General features: G+C 40.0%; 1 protein-coding gene across 1 annotated transcript in view; it reads right to left on the bottom strand.

Moving 5' to 3' along the window:
- Positions 1-278: 278 nt before the first annotated feature.
- OTC (ornithine transcarbamylase) overlaps positions 279-18,051 on the bottom strand; it is a 56,823-nt gene continuing 39,050 nt past the window's right edge. The window contains exons 5-10 of the mRNA XM_065900417.1: positions 16,588-16,741; positions 14,644-14,766; positions 9,117-9,170; positions 8,887-9,036; positions 7,097-7,234; positions 279-1,346 (exon numbers count right to left, since the gene is read on the bottom strand). Of these exons, the coding sequence (XP_065756489.1) occupies positions 1,287-1,346; positions 7,097-7,234; positions 8,887-9,036; positions 9,117-9,170; positions 14,644-14,766; positions 16,588-16,741 (679 nt within the window). The 3' untranslated portion in view covers positions 279-1,286. The remainder of the gene's footprint in view (positions 1,347-7,096; positions 7,235-8,886; positions 9,037-9,116; positions 9,171-14,643; positions 14,767-16,587; positions 16,742-18,051) is intronic.

Below are 18,051 nucleotides of genomic sequence, written 5' to 3'. Positions count from 1 at the left end.
TAAATTACCATAAACATGAAAGTCACCTTTGACATTTACTGGAAAAATTGATTTTTTCCTGTAATATTACGAGCCTTCCTCCATCTCCCTACTAAATATGTTTTATTGCATCTTCATTGCACATCTGATTTGTAATTCATCTCATACTCCCTCATTTAAATCATAGCTATCTGCTGAAGAATAGCAGTCAGCCAGCCTGGAAACATTCTTCCAATAGTAGAAATGGAATATAAAGGTAATTACTTTTCTTGTCCTCTGTAAAATATGTTACTTTTTTAAAGTTTCAGTTATTTAACATTTGAACTAAAGATTTCAAATTATATCATAATAATTCAACAATACACATTGTGTTCACCCACAAGAGACATCCAGCTTTAATTACATAATAATCCAGTAATGAAAAAATTTATTATCTTGAAGAAAAATTAGAGGAAAAAAATGGACTAAATGTAGCAAGTAGTAGAATTATGGAACTACCCAGTGTGTGGTGTGATTAGATTCGTGACAAGCACAAACATGAAAAAATTAAATTGGGCCTGCTGGAGAATTTGAACCTACTAAAATGTCACTAATGGATGTTATATTCCGAGCTAGGTATTCATGGTTTTACCACTTGTTCCCAAAGGCTTCTGTAGGCTTGTAACATTAAGTATTTATTATAGAAAAGAGATGTGTGCTCTTGAAGGACCCTCCTTCCACAAATGACTAGAAAAAACTCCAGAGTTTGGACATAATTATAGCTGTTTTTCTAAGAATTTCATCATTTGCCTCCGTAAGTGAATGTCTGTCTACCTCATTTGCCTGAAAATCATATTACATAAGCAAGATGGATCATCTGGCTCCTTTGTTGGTCCTAGGGGATATGAACACAGCCCACAAATCTACCAGCAGCTGACTGTCTGGGAAATGTTTACTTATAAATTAGTGTGGGTGATAATTTATTAAGGTAATAAGTGTAGATTACATTTAATGGCTTAGGCATTATGTGTTATGAACACAGTATTTTGTTTAGTTGAAGCAAATGTATATGATTATGAATATGGTACCCAAATGTAACTCAGAAATTGTGAATTAGAAAGTTTAAACGAAGTTAAGCCACGTGTTACAGTCCATCGGCACTTAAATTAAGGGCTTCAGGAAGGTTTCACAATGGCAAAGCAATGTATCATTCACCTATACCCTGTATCAAGATTTGTTTATTTCTTAGATTCTCTTCTCCTTCCCTCATAAACTGACTCATTCTGTTACTGAAGAAGATGGTTTCTCTCTTGAGAAGCATCGCGGCATTAAAACTTTGGCTTCTGGAGCTGAGGCGAGTAATCTGTCAGCAGGGACACCATGACAGCCTGGGATGACACACAGAGAAAGAGAAAGAAAGAAATGGGTAAACATTAGCAAGAGTCTGTTTAGGGACCTACGGAAGAGGATCCAGGTTGCAGCCTTGAAGGCCTATGGTTGAAATGTGTTTTCCCGAGGAAACGATAAGGGGATGGTTCTGAACTAATATTTATTTTTATTTGGATAAAGGGAGGTCAGGAGGGATCAGGGTGACCCAAATACATACACAAACACCATGCTTATTTAGGCCTCATTCCAGGACTAGTGGGGGAGAGAGCTGAAGTGAGATTCCAAGGTGGTAGCCATGATTGGATGTTCTAGTCATAGTGAAACCTAGGTATTGGCTGGTTTTAGAGAAATAGAATCCCTCCCATCCTTGTGTCTACACTGTGGTTTGGCTACCTGTAACCTAGAGAAGGTTAGAATAAATCAGATGTAGAGTAGTTAAGGTCAATCATTTAGGTTAATGAATAATGTCTTTCCGAATCTGGGCCCTCATGAAAGAGTATTTATAACCGAGAGTACAGCTTCCCATTAGGCTGGCAGCTACAAATGGGAATTTTCACCTTTACTCTTCCCAACTTCCACAGTAATGCCAATAGTAATAAGATCAGAAACAGTGATGACAAATGTTGATCGAGTGCTTACTATGTACCAGACGAATTGCCTTATCATGTGTTAGTCGGTCAAGAAGTATTTGCCAGGCACTGTGCTAGGTGCTGCAGTGAGGCAGAGAGAACTGTTTGTGCATTGTCTCATGTAACGCAACAACCTTCTAAGGCAGCTTGTGTTATTATCGCTTATAGATGAGAAACTCAATCCTGGAAACAACACAGAGTACAGAATTGGGTTTGGACCCAGGTTTCTCTGACTCCACTCTGAAGAGGTAGTTTTACTGCCTTTCAGGTACTTGCTCTTGCTTTTTGACCAAGCAAGAGCAGGTCTTGTCTTTCAGATGTGCCCATTGAAAGTATTTATTGAAGAGTTACCACGTGCTGGGCCCTGTGCTGACTGCTTTATGTGCATCGTACTATTTATGATCCATTCCTACTATGTGAGGTAGGAAGAGATGTAAAATACAGATGAGGAAACTGAAGCATAGGTATTTTCCTGAGTGGCGGTAGTAAGGGGTGGATCTGGACTTGCCTGTCCTGGACCTTGACCACCATTTTCATATGAATAAACTGGGCTTAGAGGAGTTATGGTACTTTCCCAAGATCACACAGAGAGCCAGAATATTAACCTGATTTCCAAAGCCTATGTTCTAGAACCAGCCAGTACTCTGTATTGCCTTCAGGCTACAAAAATGTATTGAGCGCATATTTAGGGTATTTGTCAGGTACCCTTCTAGGTATAATGAAGGACATTACAGACAAGATCAATGCTCTTATGAAGGAGTTTTCATTATAGGGAGGGGACAGGCAAGAAACAAAAAAGAAAATATCAAGGAGTGATAAATGTCATTAGAAAATAAAAAACAGGATAAAGGATGCTGGGGAACCATTTAAGAGAGGGTGGCCAGGGAAGATCTTGTTAAAGAATGACATTTAAGTTGAGATCTGAATGGCAAGGAGGAAATAGAAAGGTCAAACACTGGGATAAGAACATGTTCCAGGAAGACATTTTAAGCTTTCTTATGGGTTCCTGGGATCACATCTCAGGTTTGGTTTTGTTTTTAATGGTCACTGCATATGTCAAATTTATTTTCAAATATTAAATCTTAGAAAGTCAGTTAGGAATGGAGTTGCCAGATTTAGTTAGACACATACATACATATATACATACATAAATAAATAAATAGGCATTTCAGATAAACAATAATTTTTCTTAAACTATAAATATGTTCCAAATATTGCATGGGACACGTCTATACTAAACAATTATTTATTGTTTATTTGAAACTCCAATTTAGCTGGGTATCCTGTATTTTATCTGGCACCTCTAACTTGGAGAGAAGAGACAATAAAATACTATGAACTACGTTTGCAATAGTGTTGTGTATCTAAGGGTCATCACAATAGCGGTTCTTTGAAGTGGCAGATTTTTTGCAGGATCCCTTTAGGTTACTTCAGCTCCACAGTAAAATTTGTAGGTAGAGGAAGAAACCCACCTGACTCTTCATGAGTCCTACAGCCTTAGTAATTATTGAAAAATACAAAAGGTAGCTTTGTGGGAAGGAGAGCATGCATGTCTGTGTGTGTGTGTGTGTGTGTGTGTGTGTGTGTGTGTGTGTGTGTTTTAAACAAAGAGATCAAAAGGCCTGTGCCCTATGGAGAGAATGATGTGATTACTGGAGTGTTCTGAACAGCACTGCTGGAAATCGCCCAGCATGAAGGCCTTAAAAAGCTACTGTGACTGCTGAAAGAGTACACTTTTGCTTTAAAAATGTTATATGCTTTTAGAACAAGCCCTTCACCTTATTTAGTTATTACATTAGTCATTATGGGCACCTCAGAACTTGAGGATAGATTGTATCTTTCCTTCCTTCTTCTATCCTGATTGTAAATGAAATTGTGTGTGTGGAAATCATTCTCTAGAGAGTAGTGCTATCCAATAGGACTTTCTGCCATGATGGAAATGTTCTATGTCTGTGCTGTCCAATACAAATAGTGTAGCCACCAGCCATATGTGGCTTCTGAGCACTTAAAATGTGGTTAGTATGTCTGAGGAATTGAATCTTATACTTTATTATCTTTTAATTAGCTTAAGTCTAAATTTAGGAACTACCCTGGCGGTGCAGTGGTTAAGACTCCACGCTTCCACTGCAGGGGGCGCCGGTTCGATCCCTGGTCAGGGAACCAAGATCACACATGCTGCACGGCACAGCCAAAAAAAAAAAAAAAAAAAAAAAATTAAATACCCACATGCGCCTCGTGGCTTCTGTATTGGATAGGGAAATTCTAGAGGAAAACAAGTATTGTGCCTTTAGAACATCCCAGAAGACTCTATCACAGCAATGCTGAGCCTAAATGCCATTCTAAATAAGCTGTCTAAGAATAATTTCTTTGCCTATGAAATAGGAATTTAGACTAGACAATCTCTAAGGTCTCATCCCTCTTGGAAATGCCATGCTTCTAGGAATTGTACAGGCTATGTGGGGACTGCACAGTGTTCATTTTTTTATCTCCAGTGCCTGCCAGAGGGCCTGGCACACAGTAGATGTTCAGTATATGATTGCTGAAATGAACTTAATTCAATGGGACTGCCAAATCATCTGGCTCAGAGACATAAAGAGGACAGCATGTGTGTCACCAACCCCCTTCCAGAATCCATGTCAGGTCTCACTAGTCAGTTATGCCACTCTTTCCTTCCAAGACCACAGGCAGGCTTAGAACCTTCTGAACATAGGACTCTAAGTAGCCTGTTAATGAGATTGAGGACCTAAGAATTAAAATCACTTGCCATCTATATGGCTTGATCTGCTTATTTTATATGTGAGGAAACTGGGACCCAGAGAGGTAACACTTATGCAATATGACACAGCTGACAGTTGTGACATCAAAGACAGTTATAGAATTCAAGTCTCCTCACTCCCAGTCGAGTATTCTTTCTATTTTAGATTCTCTACTTTCATTTTAATATGACTATGCCTCTTGTTTTCTTTAAAATATATTTTCCCATTAGGGAAAGGAAGATGGGAGATGGAGAGATGGTGGTAGGACTTAGGTGGTGGAAAATGGGTGGGCATAACATTTCACTGTGTGTATGTATAATATATACACTCCAAACATTTCAATTATGTGAATGCATTAAGTACTTAATTTTTAAAGTAAATTCAATTGAAAGATGTGCATAATAAGCTCTTTAAAAATTCAGATGTGCAGAGACTCTTCATAAATGATATTTTAGAAAGCTTACTTTTAGTTTCCCCCTCTGAATTCCAACAAAGGACCTATTTTAACAGATTTGGGTTGAAAACAATTTATCTTTGTAACTTCAGTCATCCTCTGATAAAGAATAGAGCCTGAGGCCAATTCTTTGCTGTGTTTCTTCCTGAGGTATATGGGTTGGAGAGCTCACATTTCTTTTTTCGTCATCTGGATCTTTGCTCCTCAAATTGTGGTCCACAGGACAGCAGCATCTGCATTACCTGGTTGCTTGTTAGAAATGCTGAATCTTGGGCCCCATCTCAGACCAAATCCAAACCTGCACTTTAACAAGATCCCTAGATGATTCAAATAGACATTAAAGCTTCAGAGGCACTGGTCTAAATGACATGACAATTGCCATTTTGGCCAAAGTTAGTGTCCTGAGGTAGCAAGCTGGAAGGTACAGTAAAAAAAAAAAAAAAAAAAAAAAAAAAAATCATCCCTCTTGTTAGATATGACAAATTTAGGCCTGATACACAACTTTTCATTGCAAAGGGAGTCATGATTGGCTTCTAGTCAGCTATAGTAGAGCTCAAATCTCTGCTGGTCACTGCATTAGATCAACAATGAAGATGATAATGGTGATGATAATTATAATAACATTTACAGTGCATTAGATAACATACTAAATGTTTTACATGCATTATTTAATGCTCACAATAACCCTATCTATATCCATTTATAGATTACATAAATAATTAGCAGATAGTCCTTTCCAGCTTGTTTTTATCTACTCCGTATACTGAAAGCTATAAACTACATTTCCCAGACTCCCTTGTAGCTGGGGTGCAGGCATGCCACTCAGCTGCATCTTGCAGCCATGAGTGAACAACGTGCAGTGGAAGCCACCTCTGGGAGATTGGATCTTCTAGTTCATATGCAAGTGGGGGAAACTATAATGGACTATCTGGCATTTAGTTTCCAGGGCATTAGGTACCAGGCTATGGGTGCCTGTGTCAGTGGTGTTGTGGTTACAAAAGAACCACAGTGTTGCTCGGCAATTTTCCTGCCTGTGTTCTTTCTTACTGAATATGTGGTATACAAGAAGGATTCGCTGCACCGTCTTTCCCCAGAGATTCTGGGAGGTGCCTAATATCTTTTAGCAAATTCCTTTTTATCTCTCTACCTGAAGGGGACTCTATTGTTTGCCAGTAAGACCCTGGCTGGTATAGTAATTGAGATCAGTTAAATCGCTAAAAGATGGTGGTACTAAATTATGGCACTGGAGTATTCCGTTTTCCAGAAAAGACAGTGGTGTTTGGGATACTATAAAGCAGAGGTGTGAGGTTAATGTTTCCTAGAATAGTGGTGATGAAGATGAAACTAGTGGCATTCTGTTAAAGGGACCAATAATTTTTAAGATTAGTCTTGCTGCAATTTTGGAAATGTTCTATACCTAAAAACAAACGTGTCTGTGGGGCTAAAGCCAATAGAGAACCAAAACAATTATCTAGGCAAGGAATGAAAGGAAGAAAGAGAGGAGAAAGGAAATAAGATTTCTTTGAATGCCCACTTTGTGCCAGGCACTGAATTAGGGGCTTCTATAAACGTTAACAAGGGGATATTAAAATTATTGTATAAGAATTATACAACTTATCATGGTTGGCGGGCAATGGTGGCTGGTGCTCACACTGATCAAGAACGGTAAGAATTTTGACTAAAATAGATATATTTCGATGGGGGTCAGTTTTACTCCATTGAAAATATACTATAAATGCTTTAAGCAATAATAATCTATTATGAACTTTCTGAAAAAAAAGTAGATGCTATCTGAGCAAGTAATGTATGTGGGTAATCCCAGCTGCTTATTATTTACCAAAAGGCATGAATGACCAAGTAGGAGGCCACACAGAGAATTCCCTCTCCTCCAGTCACCATTTCTTGCTTACCATGATTGTCCACTTTCTGTTTTCGGCCTCTGGGAATACAAGTGATCGTGGAGAATAAAACACTTCATCGTCCACTTCTTCTGGCTTTCTGGGCAAGCAGTGTAAAAATGTCCAGTCTGAAGCAGCAACTTTAGCCATCTAAAGAAGAGATGGGGTTAAGACTGTGTTTTGACTCTTATATGTGGCTGTCACATTTGTCTTCTTCACAGTCAGAGTCTCTGACTCTGACCCGGGGTCAAAGATCAATGCAAAGGGAGAGAGAAAGGGGCAGAGTGAGGGTTTAAGCTCAAGGCACCCATCGGAAATGTATATGGTCCTTTCAACTTATGGAACTTTCTAGTCATTTTTTTTGATTTGGGAGATCACCACTCCAAATTAAACCACTAACTCAGTTTTCTGGTACTCTGTCTAGTGAGTTAATGGACACTTCAGTAAGGAACTCTACTAGGGTAATATGTGGCTGATAGCAAAAGTCACCAGTTATACCCCAATGTATTTTAAAGGTTGCGTTTACGTGATAGTGTTATATTTTTAGGTTATCTCAAAATTATGGTCTTTAGCACTTGAAGCATACTTCATTACTAGTTAAAACAATTTTGAAAAAGAGCTCTGAGATAGGAGTGCATTAAACAGGATTATGGGCACTATACGCTAGGTGGTTCATTCTTCATGCAAATGTCCTAGTAATTTTAATTTTCTCTAACAGTTAATTCCTGAAAATTACATTTTCCCATCCATTTTCATCGTTCGCTTACAGATTCAAAACTACATTCCCTCATAAATTATTACCTCAAAATTACTGCCTTTGTACTAAATTTTTTTTGTTTCTGTTAAAGAAACAATAGAAAATAGGCAAAGGATAATGTGATATAATATGAAAGAATATTATAGTTTATAGAAAAAGATATGGAAATGGCCAATAAACATGAAAAGATGTTTAACTTCATCAGTAATCAGAGAAATACAAATTTTAAAAAGCATGAGATACAGATTTTTAAAAGTTAAAAATGTAAATTGCAACTAAGAACGGAGAGTGTGGAGGGATTATAAATTGTCAATCCTTTTTGGATGGGCAGTTTAGCAGCATTTCTCATATTTTCAAAAGTATATACCACTTCACGCAGAAATTCTTCTCCCTAGAAGGAGGATTCTCTAGTAATACCTGCACAAAGAAATACATATAAAATGATCTTCATCGCAGTATTGTTTATAATTGGGATAATTGGAAATGGCCTAATTTTTCAACAGGAAACATTTTAGGTAAAATATGTTCCACTCATACTTTGGAATTCTATGCAGCCATTAAAAAGAATGAAAAATATCTGAATGAATGGACAAGAAAATCTAAGATGTTAGGTGGAAAAAATAAGTCACAATAATATGTCCAATCTACCATTTATGATAAATCATTAGGGGTGGAGGGGTGTGTGTGTGTGTGTGTGTGTGTGTGTGTGTGTGTGTGTGTGTGTGTGTAGGACTATGTAAATACACAGAAAAGGTCTGCAAAGAGACACAAAGGGCAAAGAATTCTGATGCCTCCACCATTGTGAGAGGGAAAAGCTTGCTTCTCTCTTCTGCCTGGGTTTCAATTCCTTCATCCCAGACAAAAGTGTCTTTCCAAAGGACAGAGCTAATCTTCAGGAGGAGAGAAATCACTGGGGGCTACAGTCAGTGAGTCCTTTATAGGGAATGAAGGGACAGTCTGTTCTCCCCAAAGTGAATGAGTGATTAGAGGATTCTGGCCTTTATGAATGGAATTAATGAACCTTAAGAGAGGCATCAGTTTGTACCTTCATTGTAACCTGGTAACCCTGGAAAGCCTGGAGCCGCTTTTTCTTCTCCTCTTCTTGCCCCATACTTATCCAAGTGTCTGTAATTAATACATTGCCTCCACGAGCCGCTTCCAATGGATCGTTCATCAGTGACAGCTTGGTACCATTCTGGCATACACGAGCAAGCCGGTTAAAGAACTTCACGGGACAGGGAAAGACAGTTACACCTTTACATATAAGGAGCATACCTCCTTGGTATACTGCTCTGCCAACTTGGTTATGCTGGGATCAGGCTCATAACCCTGCAGGGGGAAGAATGAACTGTGATTTAGGCAGTTTTCTTATAAATGCCTTCTTATACATGCATTATTTTCCTTTCAACAATATCCCTGCTCTCCTTCCTGTTTTTGCTCTAAGTTGTAGCTCAACCATGTTCAGTAGAATATGATGTTGACATCTAGAATTTCAAACCTTAATGGTGCTTTGGGGGAATTTTAAAAGGTAATCAATTGCCCCATTTGTCTTTTATTATCTTTGACCTCTTTCGTCATAAAGACAAATGGGGTGTGGTGCCTTCCAGCTCTCGGTAGCACCTCTTCTTGTCCTCTAATAGTTTAAGAGGATTATATACATAATCCTACAACTTAATGCATTTTTGTTGCAGAGTCTCTCCACAAGCTGTTTTTTTTTTTAATGCTATTTTTGTCTGAAATGCTTTTTCCCACCCACGCCACGTGGATCATGCTTTCGGGTCGCAGCTCAAATGTTTCCTCCTCAGAGAAACCTTCCCTCACCACGTGAGCTAAATACTCAGAGCCCACATGCACACATCTTACTCTTGTGCGCTCACCGGCCAGGGTTCTGTGTGCAGGGAGCTTGCTTTGAAACGGCCTTTGCACAGCAAGTATACAGTTTTTGTTGAAATATATTCGCTTGGGTTGGTTTGGTGAGGGCAGGGTCGGGACTTGGGTGAGGCAAGCGCTCACTGTCAGGCGTGCAAACACAAATTTTGCACCCTGGGTACCTCACTTGCTCAGTCTGGTCTGAACCCTAGGTGGGGGGCGACACTGTGGGAACAGCTGAAGTCCCCCAAGCTATTCCAGACCCCACAGGTAACCCCTCTGCCTCCATCCTCACCTTCCAATCTGCTCTATACGCAGCAGAAAGAATTGTTTTCTCCGAAGCCTTCAATGTTTGCTACGTGTTTCTTAAGTCGAAGCCGATTAAGAGTATCAAGGCTCCCCGCCGACATCTCCTGCTTCTGAACATCTTGCTGCAGGAAAGCCAATCTCATTGTCATCCTTGTACACGTCTTGCCCTTTTCTGCCATCACAGCCTTTCACCCTTGCACACCTCCCCCTTTGTCCCCTTCCGGGCGTCTTCATTGGAACATGTCAGCTCCTCCTTTATCAAAACTCTAGGCCTGCCTCACCTCTGGACCCTCCACGTGGAAGGCTTGTCAGTCCAAACACCATAATTATTCTCATCATCCTCCATCCTTCTTGTTTTTCTGAATTCTTAGAATTTATTTTTGACTCGGTTTTATAAATTCTCAGTAGGACGTTGCGATGGGTGCTGTGATGTGTCACCCAGACCCCCCTTCCTGAATAAGAGACTTACTGTCCCAGCCGCTGCGTGTGCGCCAGACGACGGCTTTCAGCTGTCAGCCCTCTTCGGGGCACTGCCTCAGCTGCACAGAAGCCGGCTCACCCAGGGTCGCGCACCCTTCCAAGGCCACCTGCATCCAGTGACTGATTGACAGGAGGACATAAAAACCTGACTCCGTCCTCCCAACTTGGGACAGCCCTAAATGGCCATCTCAGATCTAGAATTCTCCGTAAGGTCGGCTGAGTTTGCTCTTGGGCCTGCATCGCAGTTCGGTTTCTCCCTCTGCCCACTCCTGCTTCCTTCGCCTCCCTTCTCAAGGGCACGGTGTCATAAACATCCTGCACATCCGGCATGCCAAACTCTCGGAATCTGCTTCCCAGGACACTTGACCCACAACAGGCGTGTTCAGATTTATTCATTTGAAATTGTGTTTATTTGCACATAATTATCTATGATAGTTCCTTGTCTCATTAAAAAATTCTTGAGGAAAGAAACTATCAGATGACGATGATACCTGCAGACATTTTAGCAGCTTTATCATCCTCAAATAGCCATAAATTCTGGAGCTTTGTTTACTGAAATTTGGGGAAGGTCATTAATTTAGTAAGGCTTGCTAATTTAGTAACTAATGTTGTGACCATTCATACTGGTAAACATAAATGCAGAGGCCTGGCTATTACCCCATGTACCTCCTGCCCTGAAAATTTAGCTTTCCCTTTGGAAAGCAGGTTTTATACTCCCTAAGTATAATCATTCTTAGAGAAGGAATCAATAAGCACTTAGAGAACCAACAGAGAGGTTTGGAAATTAGAAAATCACCCAACCTTGCATGCGCTGGGCCATGACTGAGAATACAAAGAGGAATTCTTTACTCACAGCCCAGCTTTCAATACTAAATCACTCATTGGCTTTTACATAAATCTTAAAACCAGACGAAGAAGGTGATTAACAGACCCAGGTCAGTCTAAATATTCACTTAGAACGATGTTACAATCATTACCATCAATAGTTTATGGAACAATTTTACAATCAAGGACAAAATTATGTTTTCTTGAATATGTAAGTTATTGGTTGAAGAATGGAGAAATAGATTAACTATGGCCTTGGAAACTTTTCAGTGCTTCTTAAGTTTACACTAAGTCTCCTAGCTTTATCTTTAAAGGAAATAGGTCTACTTATAAATTGATGGAACAACTTCTACACTTCAGACTTTCCAGAAGACTTTTTAAAACTGTTACTCCCACCAGAATTGAACCAGCTTTTAGTACTCTTTATCATTTAAATGAGTTTCTGCATAAGAACAAAAGTGAAATTATAATATTGGGATTTTTTCCTTTGATGTTAATAAAACATCTTTGACGTGCAGTCAAATGTTTAAATCATGTATTTCTCCAACAGAATAAAACCTTTCCAAAAACACCTTATAGCAGGGAACAACTATTGTCAACGTATGTTTTATCTGTAAAACCCAAATGCAGTAAGAGTTTGCATTAATATAAAGCCCTTCTTCAAGCTAGATTTGTAGTGAGAGCGTGCTAACTCTTCCCATAAAATGAAGAAGAACTACCTTATTCACACGTCAGATCCGACCCTTTATTCCAGTTCATGCTGAGTGAAAGAGGATTACCTGTTGTAAGGGTTAGCTCTCTGCATCCCCAAAGTTTACTATAATAGGGTGGCTTCCAATATATGCTGCTGCCTGTGCCTGACATTTCTTCTATGGCAAGTGTATTAGGTAGAACAGTGTCCTCCAAAAATTCCTTCCCCACCAGAACCTCAGAATGTGACCTTTTTTAGAAGTAGGGTTTTTGCAGATGTAATTAGTTAAAAGGAGGTCATACTGGATTAGGGTTGGCCTAAATTTAATATGACTGCTATCCTCATAAGAAGAGGAACATTTGGACAAGAAACACAGACATAAAGGGAAGAAGATGGAGGCAGAGATTGGAGTGATGCCGCCACAAGCCAAGGAATGCCTGGGGCGACCAGCAGTAGGAAGAGACAAGGACGGATCCCCCGCTAGAGGCTTTGGAGGGGGTGTGGCCTTGCCAGCACCTTGACTTTGGACTTCTAGTCTCCAGAGCTGTGGGATAATACATTTCTGTTGTTTTAAGCCACCCAGTAGGAATTTGTTATGGCAGTCCTGGGAAACTAAGGCAGCAGGTGCATTGACTCAAACTGGTTCAGCAAGAACACTAGGGAAAAGCATTTTGTTTTCTCTTATTTGTTTTATTTGGTTCTGGAAGGATGCAGCAATGCTAGTGCTCTACCCAGATGCCCTCAGAGGACCCCGTTTTCCATCTTTTGCCCCCTCTCCCTATTTCAGTGTGCTTTTAACACCTTACAGTCAGTCACAGCCCTTCTTCAGAAGATGGCCCTCTGGCCACCGACTGCTTTTCCTGCCAAACGTGCCAGGGGATTCACCACCCTACCTCCCACGCTGCCCTTGGCCAATGACTGGGTTCCAAGGATAACAGCCCATCTTCCTTGCCTTGGGTTGGGACAACTCTGGGGTATAACCTACACTCCAGAGCTCACTTGTTGGATCAGGCTGAAGCCCCCTTCTGTGGGACAGTGCCTGACATGGCACTTGGGTGACCCAATAACCCTAGCTTGCCTGGGACCCTCCCAGTTTTAGCACTGATAGCCCCATGTCCCCAGAAAGCCCTGGGTCCCTCTTAAACTCAGGAAGCAGAAGCAAGGAGGAATTTTTAGGCCTCACATATTCACCTCTGAATGTCTTAGCTTATCAGGGTGAACCACAGCAGTGACTACTGAGATAACGGCAAACACATGCTCGGTCAGAAACACTGGTGGACAATTTTGTGAATCATCATCCCTTAATGAGAAGATCAGTTCTATCTTTTACTTCGTTTCTGAAACGGCTTCTATTTAGGGGAGCTTTCCCTTCAAAAGACTCCTGATAGGAAATTGTAGCTAATGAGAAACATAATGGTGAAAATAATTCAGTAGAGAGGGGGTATGTAAAAGGTTCGGTGGAGATCCTTCAGGACTGATTTGTGTATGAGTCTCTTGTAGAATTAGTTTTTATCCTCTAAAAGGCCTACGTATTTTGTATGAGGCTGGGAGTATCTTTTTTTTTAAGTTTTATTGAAGTATAGTTGACTTACAATGTTGTGTTAATTTCAGCTGTACAGCAAAGTGACTCAGTTATACATATATATTGATACATTCTTTTTCATATTCTTTTCCCTTATAGTTTATCACAGGATATTGAATATAGTTCCCTGTGCTATACAGTAGGACCTTGTTGTTTATCCATCCTGTATATAATAGTTTGCATCTGTTAATCCCAAACTCGAGGCTGGGAGTATCTTAACATAGGGCTTCTCCTAGGGGGATCTGCACCTTTTTATTTTGGTGTATTTATTTACGGACTTAATATGTAGGTAGAACATTTACATGTTAAGAAATTCAAACCACATAAAAGGATATACTGTGGAAATAAAGTCTCCCTCCTACCTCTATCCTTGAATCTCCCAGTTTCACTTCTCACAGACAACAATTACTACCAGTTTCTCGTGTATCATAAAGGGTTACTTTGGACCTATAAAAGAAGTCACGCTTCCCATACATCCTGTGAGAGATTAATAGCAGGGTAGGAAGTAAGTGGGGGTAGCTTCACAGCCAGGACTCAGATTTAAAAGGCTGAAGGGCCCCTGGATTTGGGTTTTGAAACACTAAGCTGGTGTACATGCCATTGCTGTGTCCTTTACATTAGAGTGATTTTTTTTTTTTTTTAACCAAATCGTAGTACTCAAAAAATGACAGCATCTTCCCCATGCCTTTTGGGATTTCTACGCTGTCTGGATTTCATTCCTTTCTTCAGCCTTTGTGGTAGCAATGCACAAGAATGCCAGTCATCATAATGGCTGGTTTCAGGGTACTCAAAGGGATAATTCAGACATGCTTTTAACACAGACTTACAGGGTGAAAGGCATCAGGCAAGACTATCTCTTTTTGTAGAGATGGGAAATTGGAAACTCAAGAGGCCGGGTAGCTATAATAGTAGGGCTAGTAACATAACCTAAATTTTGTGGCCTCACCTGTCCTCTCCTTGAATGGGAGAGGTTTGTCTTTCACTAGGTAATTGCATCTGGGAATGATTTCAAAGGGGGTTAGTTTCGAGGCAGAAAGTTGCCCTACCTTTGGAGTAGCCACCTGAAGGTGCATCCCGAATTTCGCTGCACTCATCATGATGGAGTGCAGGATGTTATTCCCATCCCCAATCCAGCTGAGGGTAAGGCCTTTCAGAGAGCCGTAGTGTTCCTGAAAGGCAAGGGATGGAGGAGATTACATCTAGGAGGAAATCCACTCATGTGAAACAGTTATTAGGGTTACAATAAAGGAAACAATCTATATCTCAATTTTAAATGGTTTCTTGGAAAGAATAAGCTACTAAATTTTTTTTTTGCATTATACAGAGCAATTCAATAACATGAAGGTACAATCACAAAAAAACAGCAATATGTCCTAATATCTTAAGCCAAGACATCATATGAACTCATATGGAGGCTCATTTTCATATATTTCAAATCTGAATCTTTGTTGTATTTATTCTTTCATTCAACAAATTGAGAACCATCAATGTCCAGACACTGTCCTTGACCCTGGAGATATAACAATGAACAAAGGAGACAAAAATCACTGCCCTTATGAATCTTACACTTGTTGGTATAAGAAAGGGGAAATACAATGCACCTAGAACAGTGTAGCATGGTAGTTGAGTAAGTTCCCGTTTATATAAAGTTTAAAAACCATTAATACATTTGGTTGTTTATAGATATTGACATGTACAGTTAAAGTATAAAAACATGCTTGGAAATTATAAATACGAACACCAGGATAAAAATTTCTTTGCGGGGTTCGAGGAAATGGACTTCAACTCTTATCTGTAACATTTTATTGAAAAACAACAAAAAATTCTAAAGTAAGATTTGGCAAAACTGTATAATGGGCACATGGATATTTGTTTTACTTTCCTTGAAGTGTCTGTAGGTTTCGTATATTTTATACGTTTATATATTTATAAAGATAAGATTTTAAAAACAGAAAGGCTAACTAATTTGAAGCTCACAGAACTACTGGGTGGCTAAGCTTGGATGTAAATCCAGGTTCATCTGATTTAGATTCCACGCCCTTAATAAGCTGCTATGTATTCATTCGGCTCCTACTTTGAGAATTTCCTTTATGAAGGCATTGCACCAGGTCCTGCAGGGGACAATATGAGTAGAACATTTCACTATACCTGATGAATGTATAATCTGGTAACGATAAAGCCCCAAGGGGAAGCATTAAATTATCTGACGTATACGTAAAGCCACAACTACAAACAGCCACTTGGTATCTAACATCGTTGTGTCATCCTCTCTGCACTAATCTTACCTTCATCACCAAAGAGTTTCATTTTGAGTTTAACCTCACATGTACATGTGTGTAGCTTATTCAAGTGAGGAGGAAGATAGACCTACCTATCCAGTTTGCCCTGTCTCCCCAGAATAGTCCATAGATGCAGAAACCATGGTTGTTAGGATTCCCAGTGGCAAGACTCTGTAGATTGGCTGCGGCAAACCCGATGGGATGAATCTTTCAAAGTTATTCAAGTTTTTAATTTGAAGGAACATGGCTAAATTTGAGCCTCAATTGTATAAATTCTGCATGCTCTTAACTCCAGTCTTAAGCAGTTTATTAAAATGATAGAAAATGGCCTCCTTCTCAGAAAGTCATTTAGTAATTGACCATTTTGAATGTTCAAAGCACACTCCACCAGTCTTCACTGCCAAGTCACAGAGCCTGATATATATGGATTACATAACGATTCTTCTATTTTCTGTGCTCCAGCATTCCCTGTTCATCCACTGTGTTAAATATGGCACCAAAAAAGCAAAGGTTTGAGAACAGAAGTATCTATAATCTGTTTTTAGCAATGCCCTGTCTTCCTCGGATATCTAGTTGTACACATATGCCATAATTCTTTGCCAGGATATTATTTGAAAACAAAACACCAATACCACAATTTAAATGCTTCTGTTTAGAGCTGGTTAGGAATTATTGATTCTGCTCTTGTGTGAGGCAAAGAAATAAGCCAACCTGGAGAGTGAGGTAATCAGCCAGGATCTGGATAGGATGGTACAAATCTGACAGCCCATTGATGATTGGGATGGATGCTTCTTTAGCCAGGATGTCCAGATCTGATTGTTTATACACTCGCGCCAACACTGCATCTGTCATGCTAGACAACACACTGTGACAAACGAAGAAAAAAATCATCTAAGTTGACTATGCTTAATAATTCCTTCTAAATGTAGGGTCTTAGACAGTAATAAGAAATGCTAATACATTAGAATTTTTACTGTTACAACTACCTATCAACATGACGGATTGAAAAGCTAATAATAAACATGTAATCATTCCAGAAGCCAGATGTTGTTCCACTGATGTCTTAGCCAATGACCGCTGATTTTACTATTTTTTACGGAGATAAGAAACCAATTGTGAGCCTAGCAGTTGTGATAATGAATTATAATTGATAGATGGCAGTTGGTAAAGTTAAAAGAGACAAGACCAGGGGCTTCCCTGGTGGCACAGTGGTTGAGAGTCCGCCTGTCGATGCAGGGGACACGGGTTCGTGCCCCGGTCCGGGAGGATCCCACATGCCGCGGAGCGGCTGGGCCCGTGAGCCATGGCCGCTGAGCCTGCGCGTCCGGAGCCTGTGCTCCGCAACGGGAGAGGCCACAACAGTGAGAGGCCCGCGTACCGCAAAAAGAAAAAAAAAAAAAAAAAAGAGACAAGACCAAAAAACAAGATATACAGAGAAAAATTAATGAACTGGATTGCGGCATTTTGTGAGGGGGACATCATCTCACAAATATACACTTTCACTGTAAAATTGAAGGTAGCAGTGTGGCAGCCAAAGAGGTGCATACAAAGGTTGTTTTGCAAGAGAGAACCTTCTGGGAGGAGTGCTATTAGCTGACAGCCCCCAGCTGCTGCACCTTTGGAGTCTGCTGCAGCATTCCTACTGAGGCCACACCCTCCCCAGGCTGTTCCCACCAGGGACAGAGCACAGGAGGGCCCCAGAGCTGGGCCATTCTGCCTGACACGGGACATCTGATGGGCAGCAAAGATGGATATAACTATTCTCATTTTATAGCTGAAGGACCTGAGACACAAAGAAGTTTAGTAACTTGCCCCAGATCACACAGCTAAGTAAGTTGGAGGAGCTCATATTCAAACCAAAGTCAGTTTAACTCAAAAGACCACGTTCTTACCATTACAACACATTGCCTCAAATTTGCAGATGATAAAAACCTGGAATGAGAAACTGGGATCCAGATTTTAAGCTCTCTCTATATGTCAGAGTGGTGGTGGTCCCTTAGCTAAAGCTTCAGCCTTACAAAAATAACAGGGATGGCCTTTTGTTTAAAATCTTGGTTTCTTCTTATTTAAAGGGAAACCCCACAGCAGAGGCTTCTAACCATTTTAGTTTTAAGGAACTCTTTTCAATGGCAAAAAAAAAAAAATTGGAAAGCCTTCCATAATAGTAGTTATATT

The sequence above is a fragment of the Phocoena phocoena genome, chromosome X (assembly GCF_963924675.1).
Source record: "Phocoena phocoena chromosome X, mPhoPho1.1, whole genome shotgun sequence".
In the NCBI taxonomy this organism is placed as follows: Eukaryota; Metazoa; Chordata; class Mammalia; order Artiodactyla; family Phocoenidae; genus Phocoena; species Phocoena phocoena.
The sequence above is the reverse complement of the archived record's forward strand: the minus strand, read 5'-3'. Positions and strand labels throughout refer to the sequence as shown.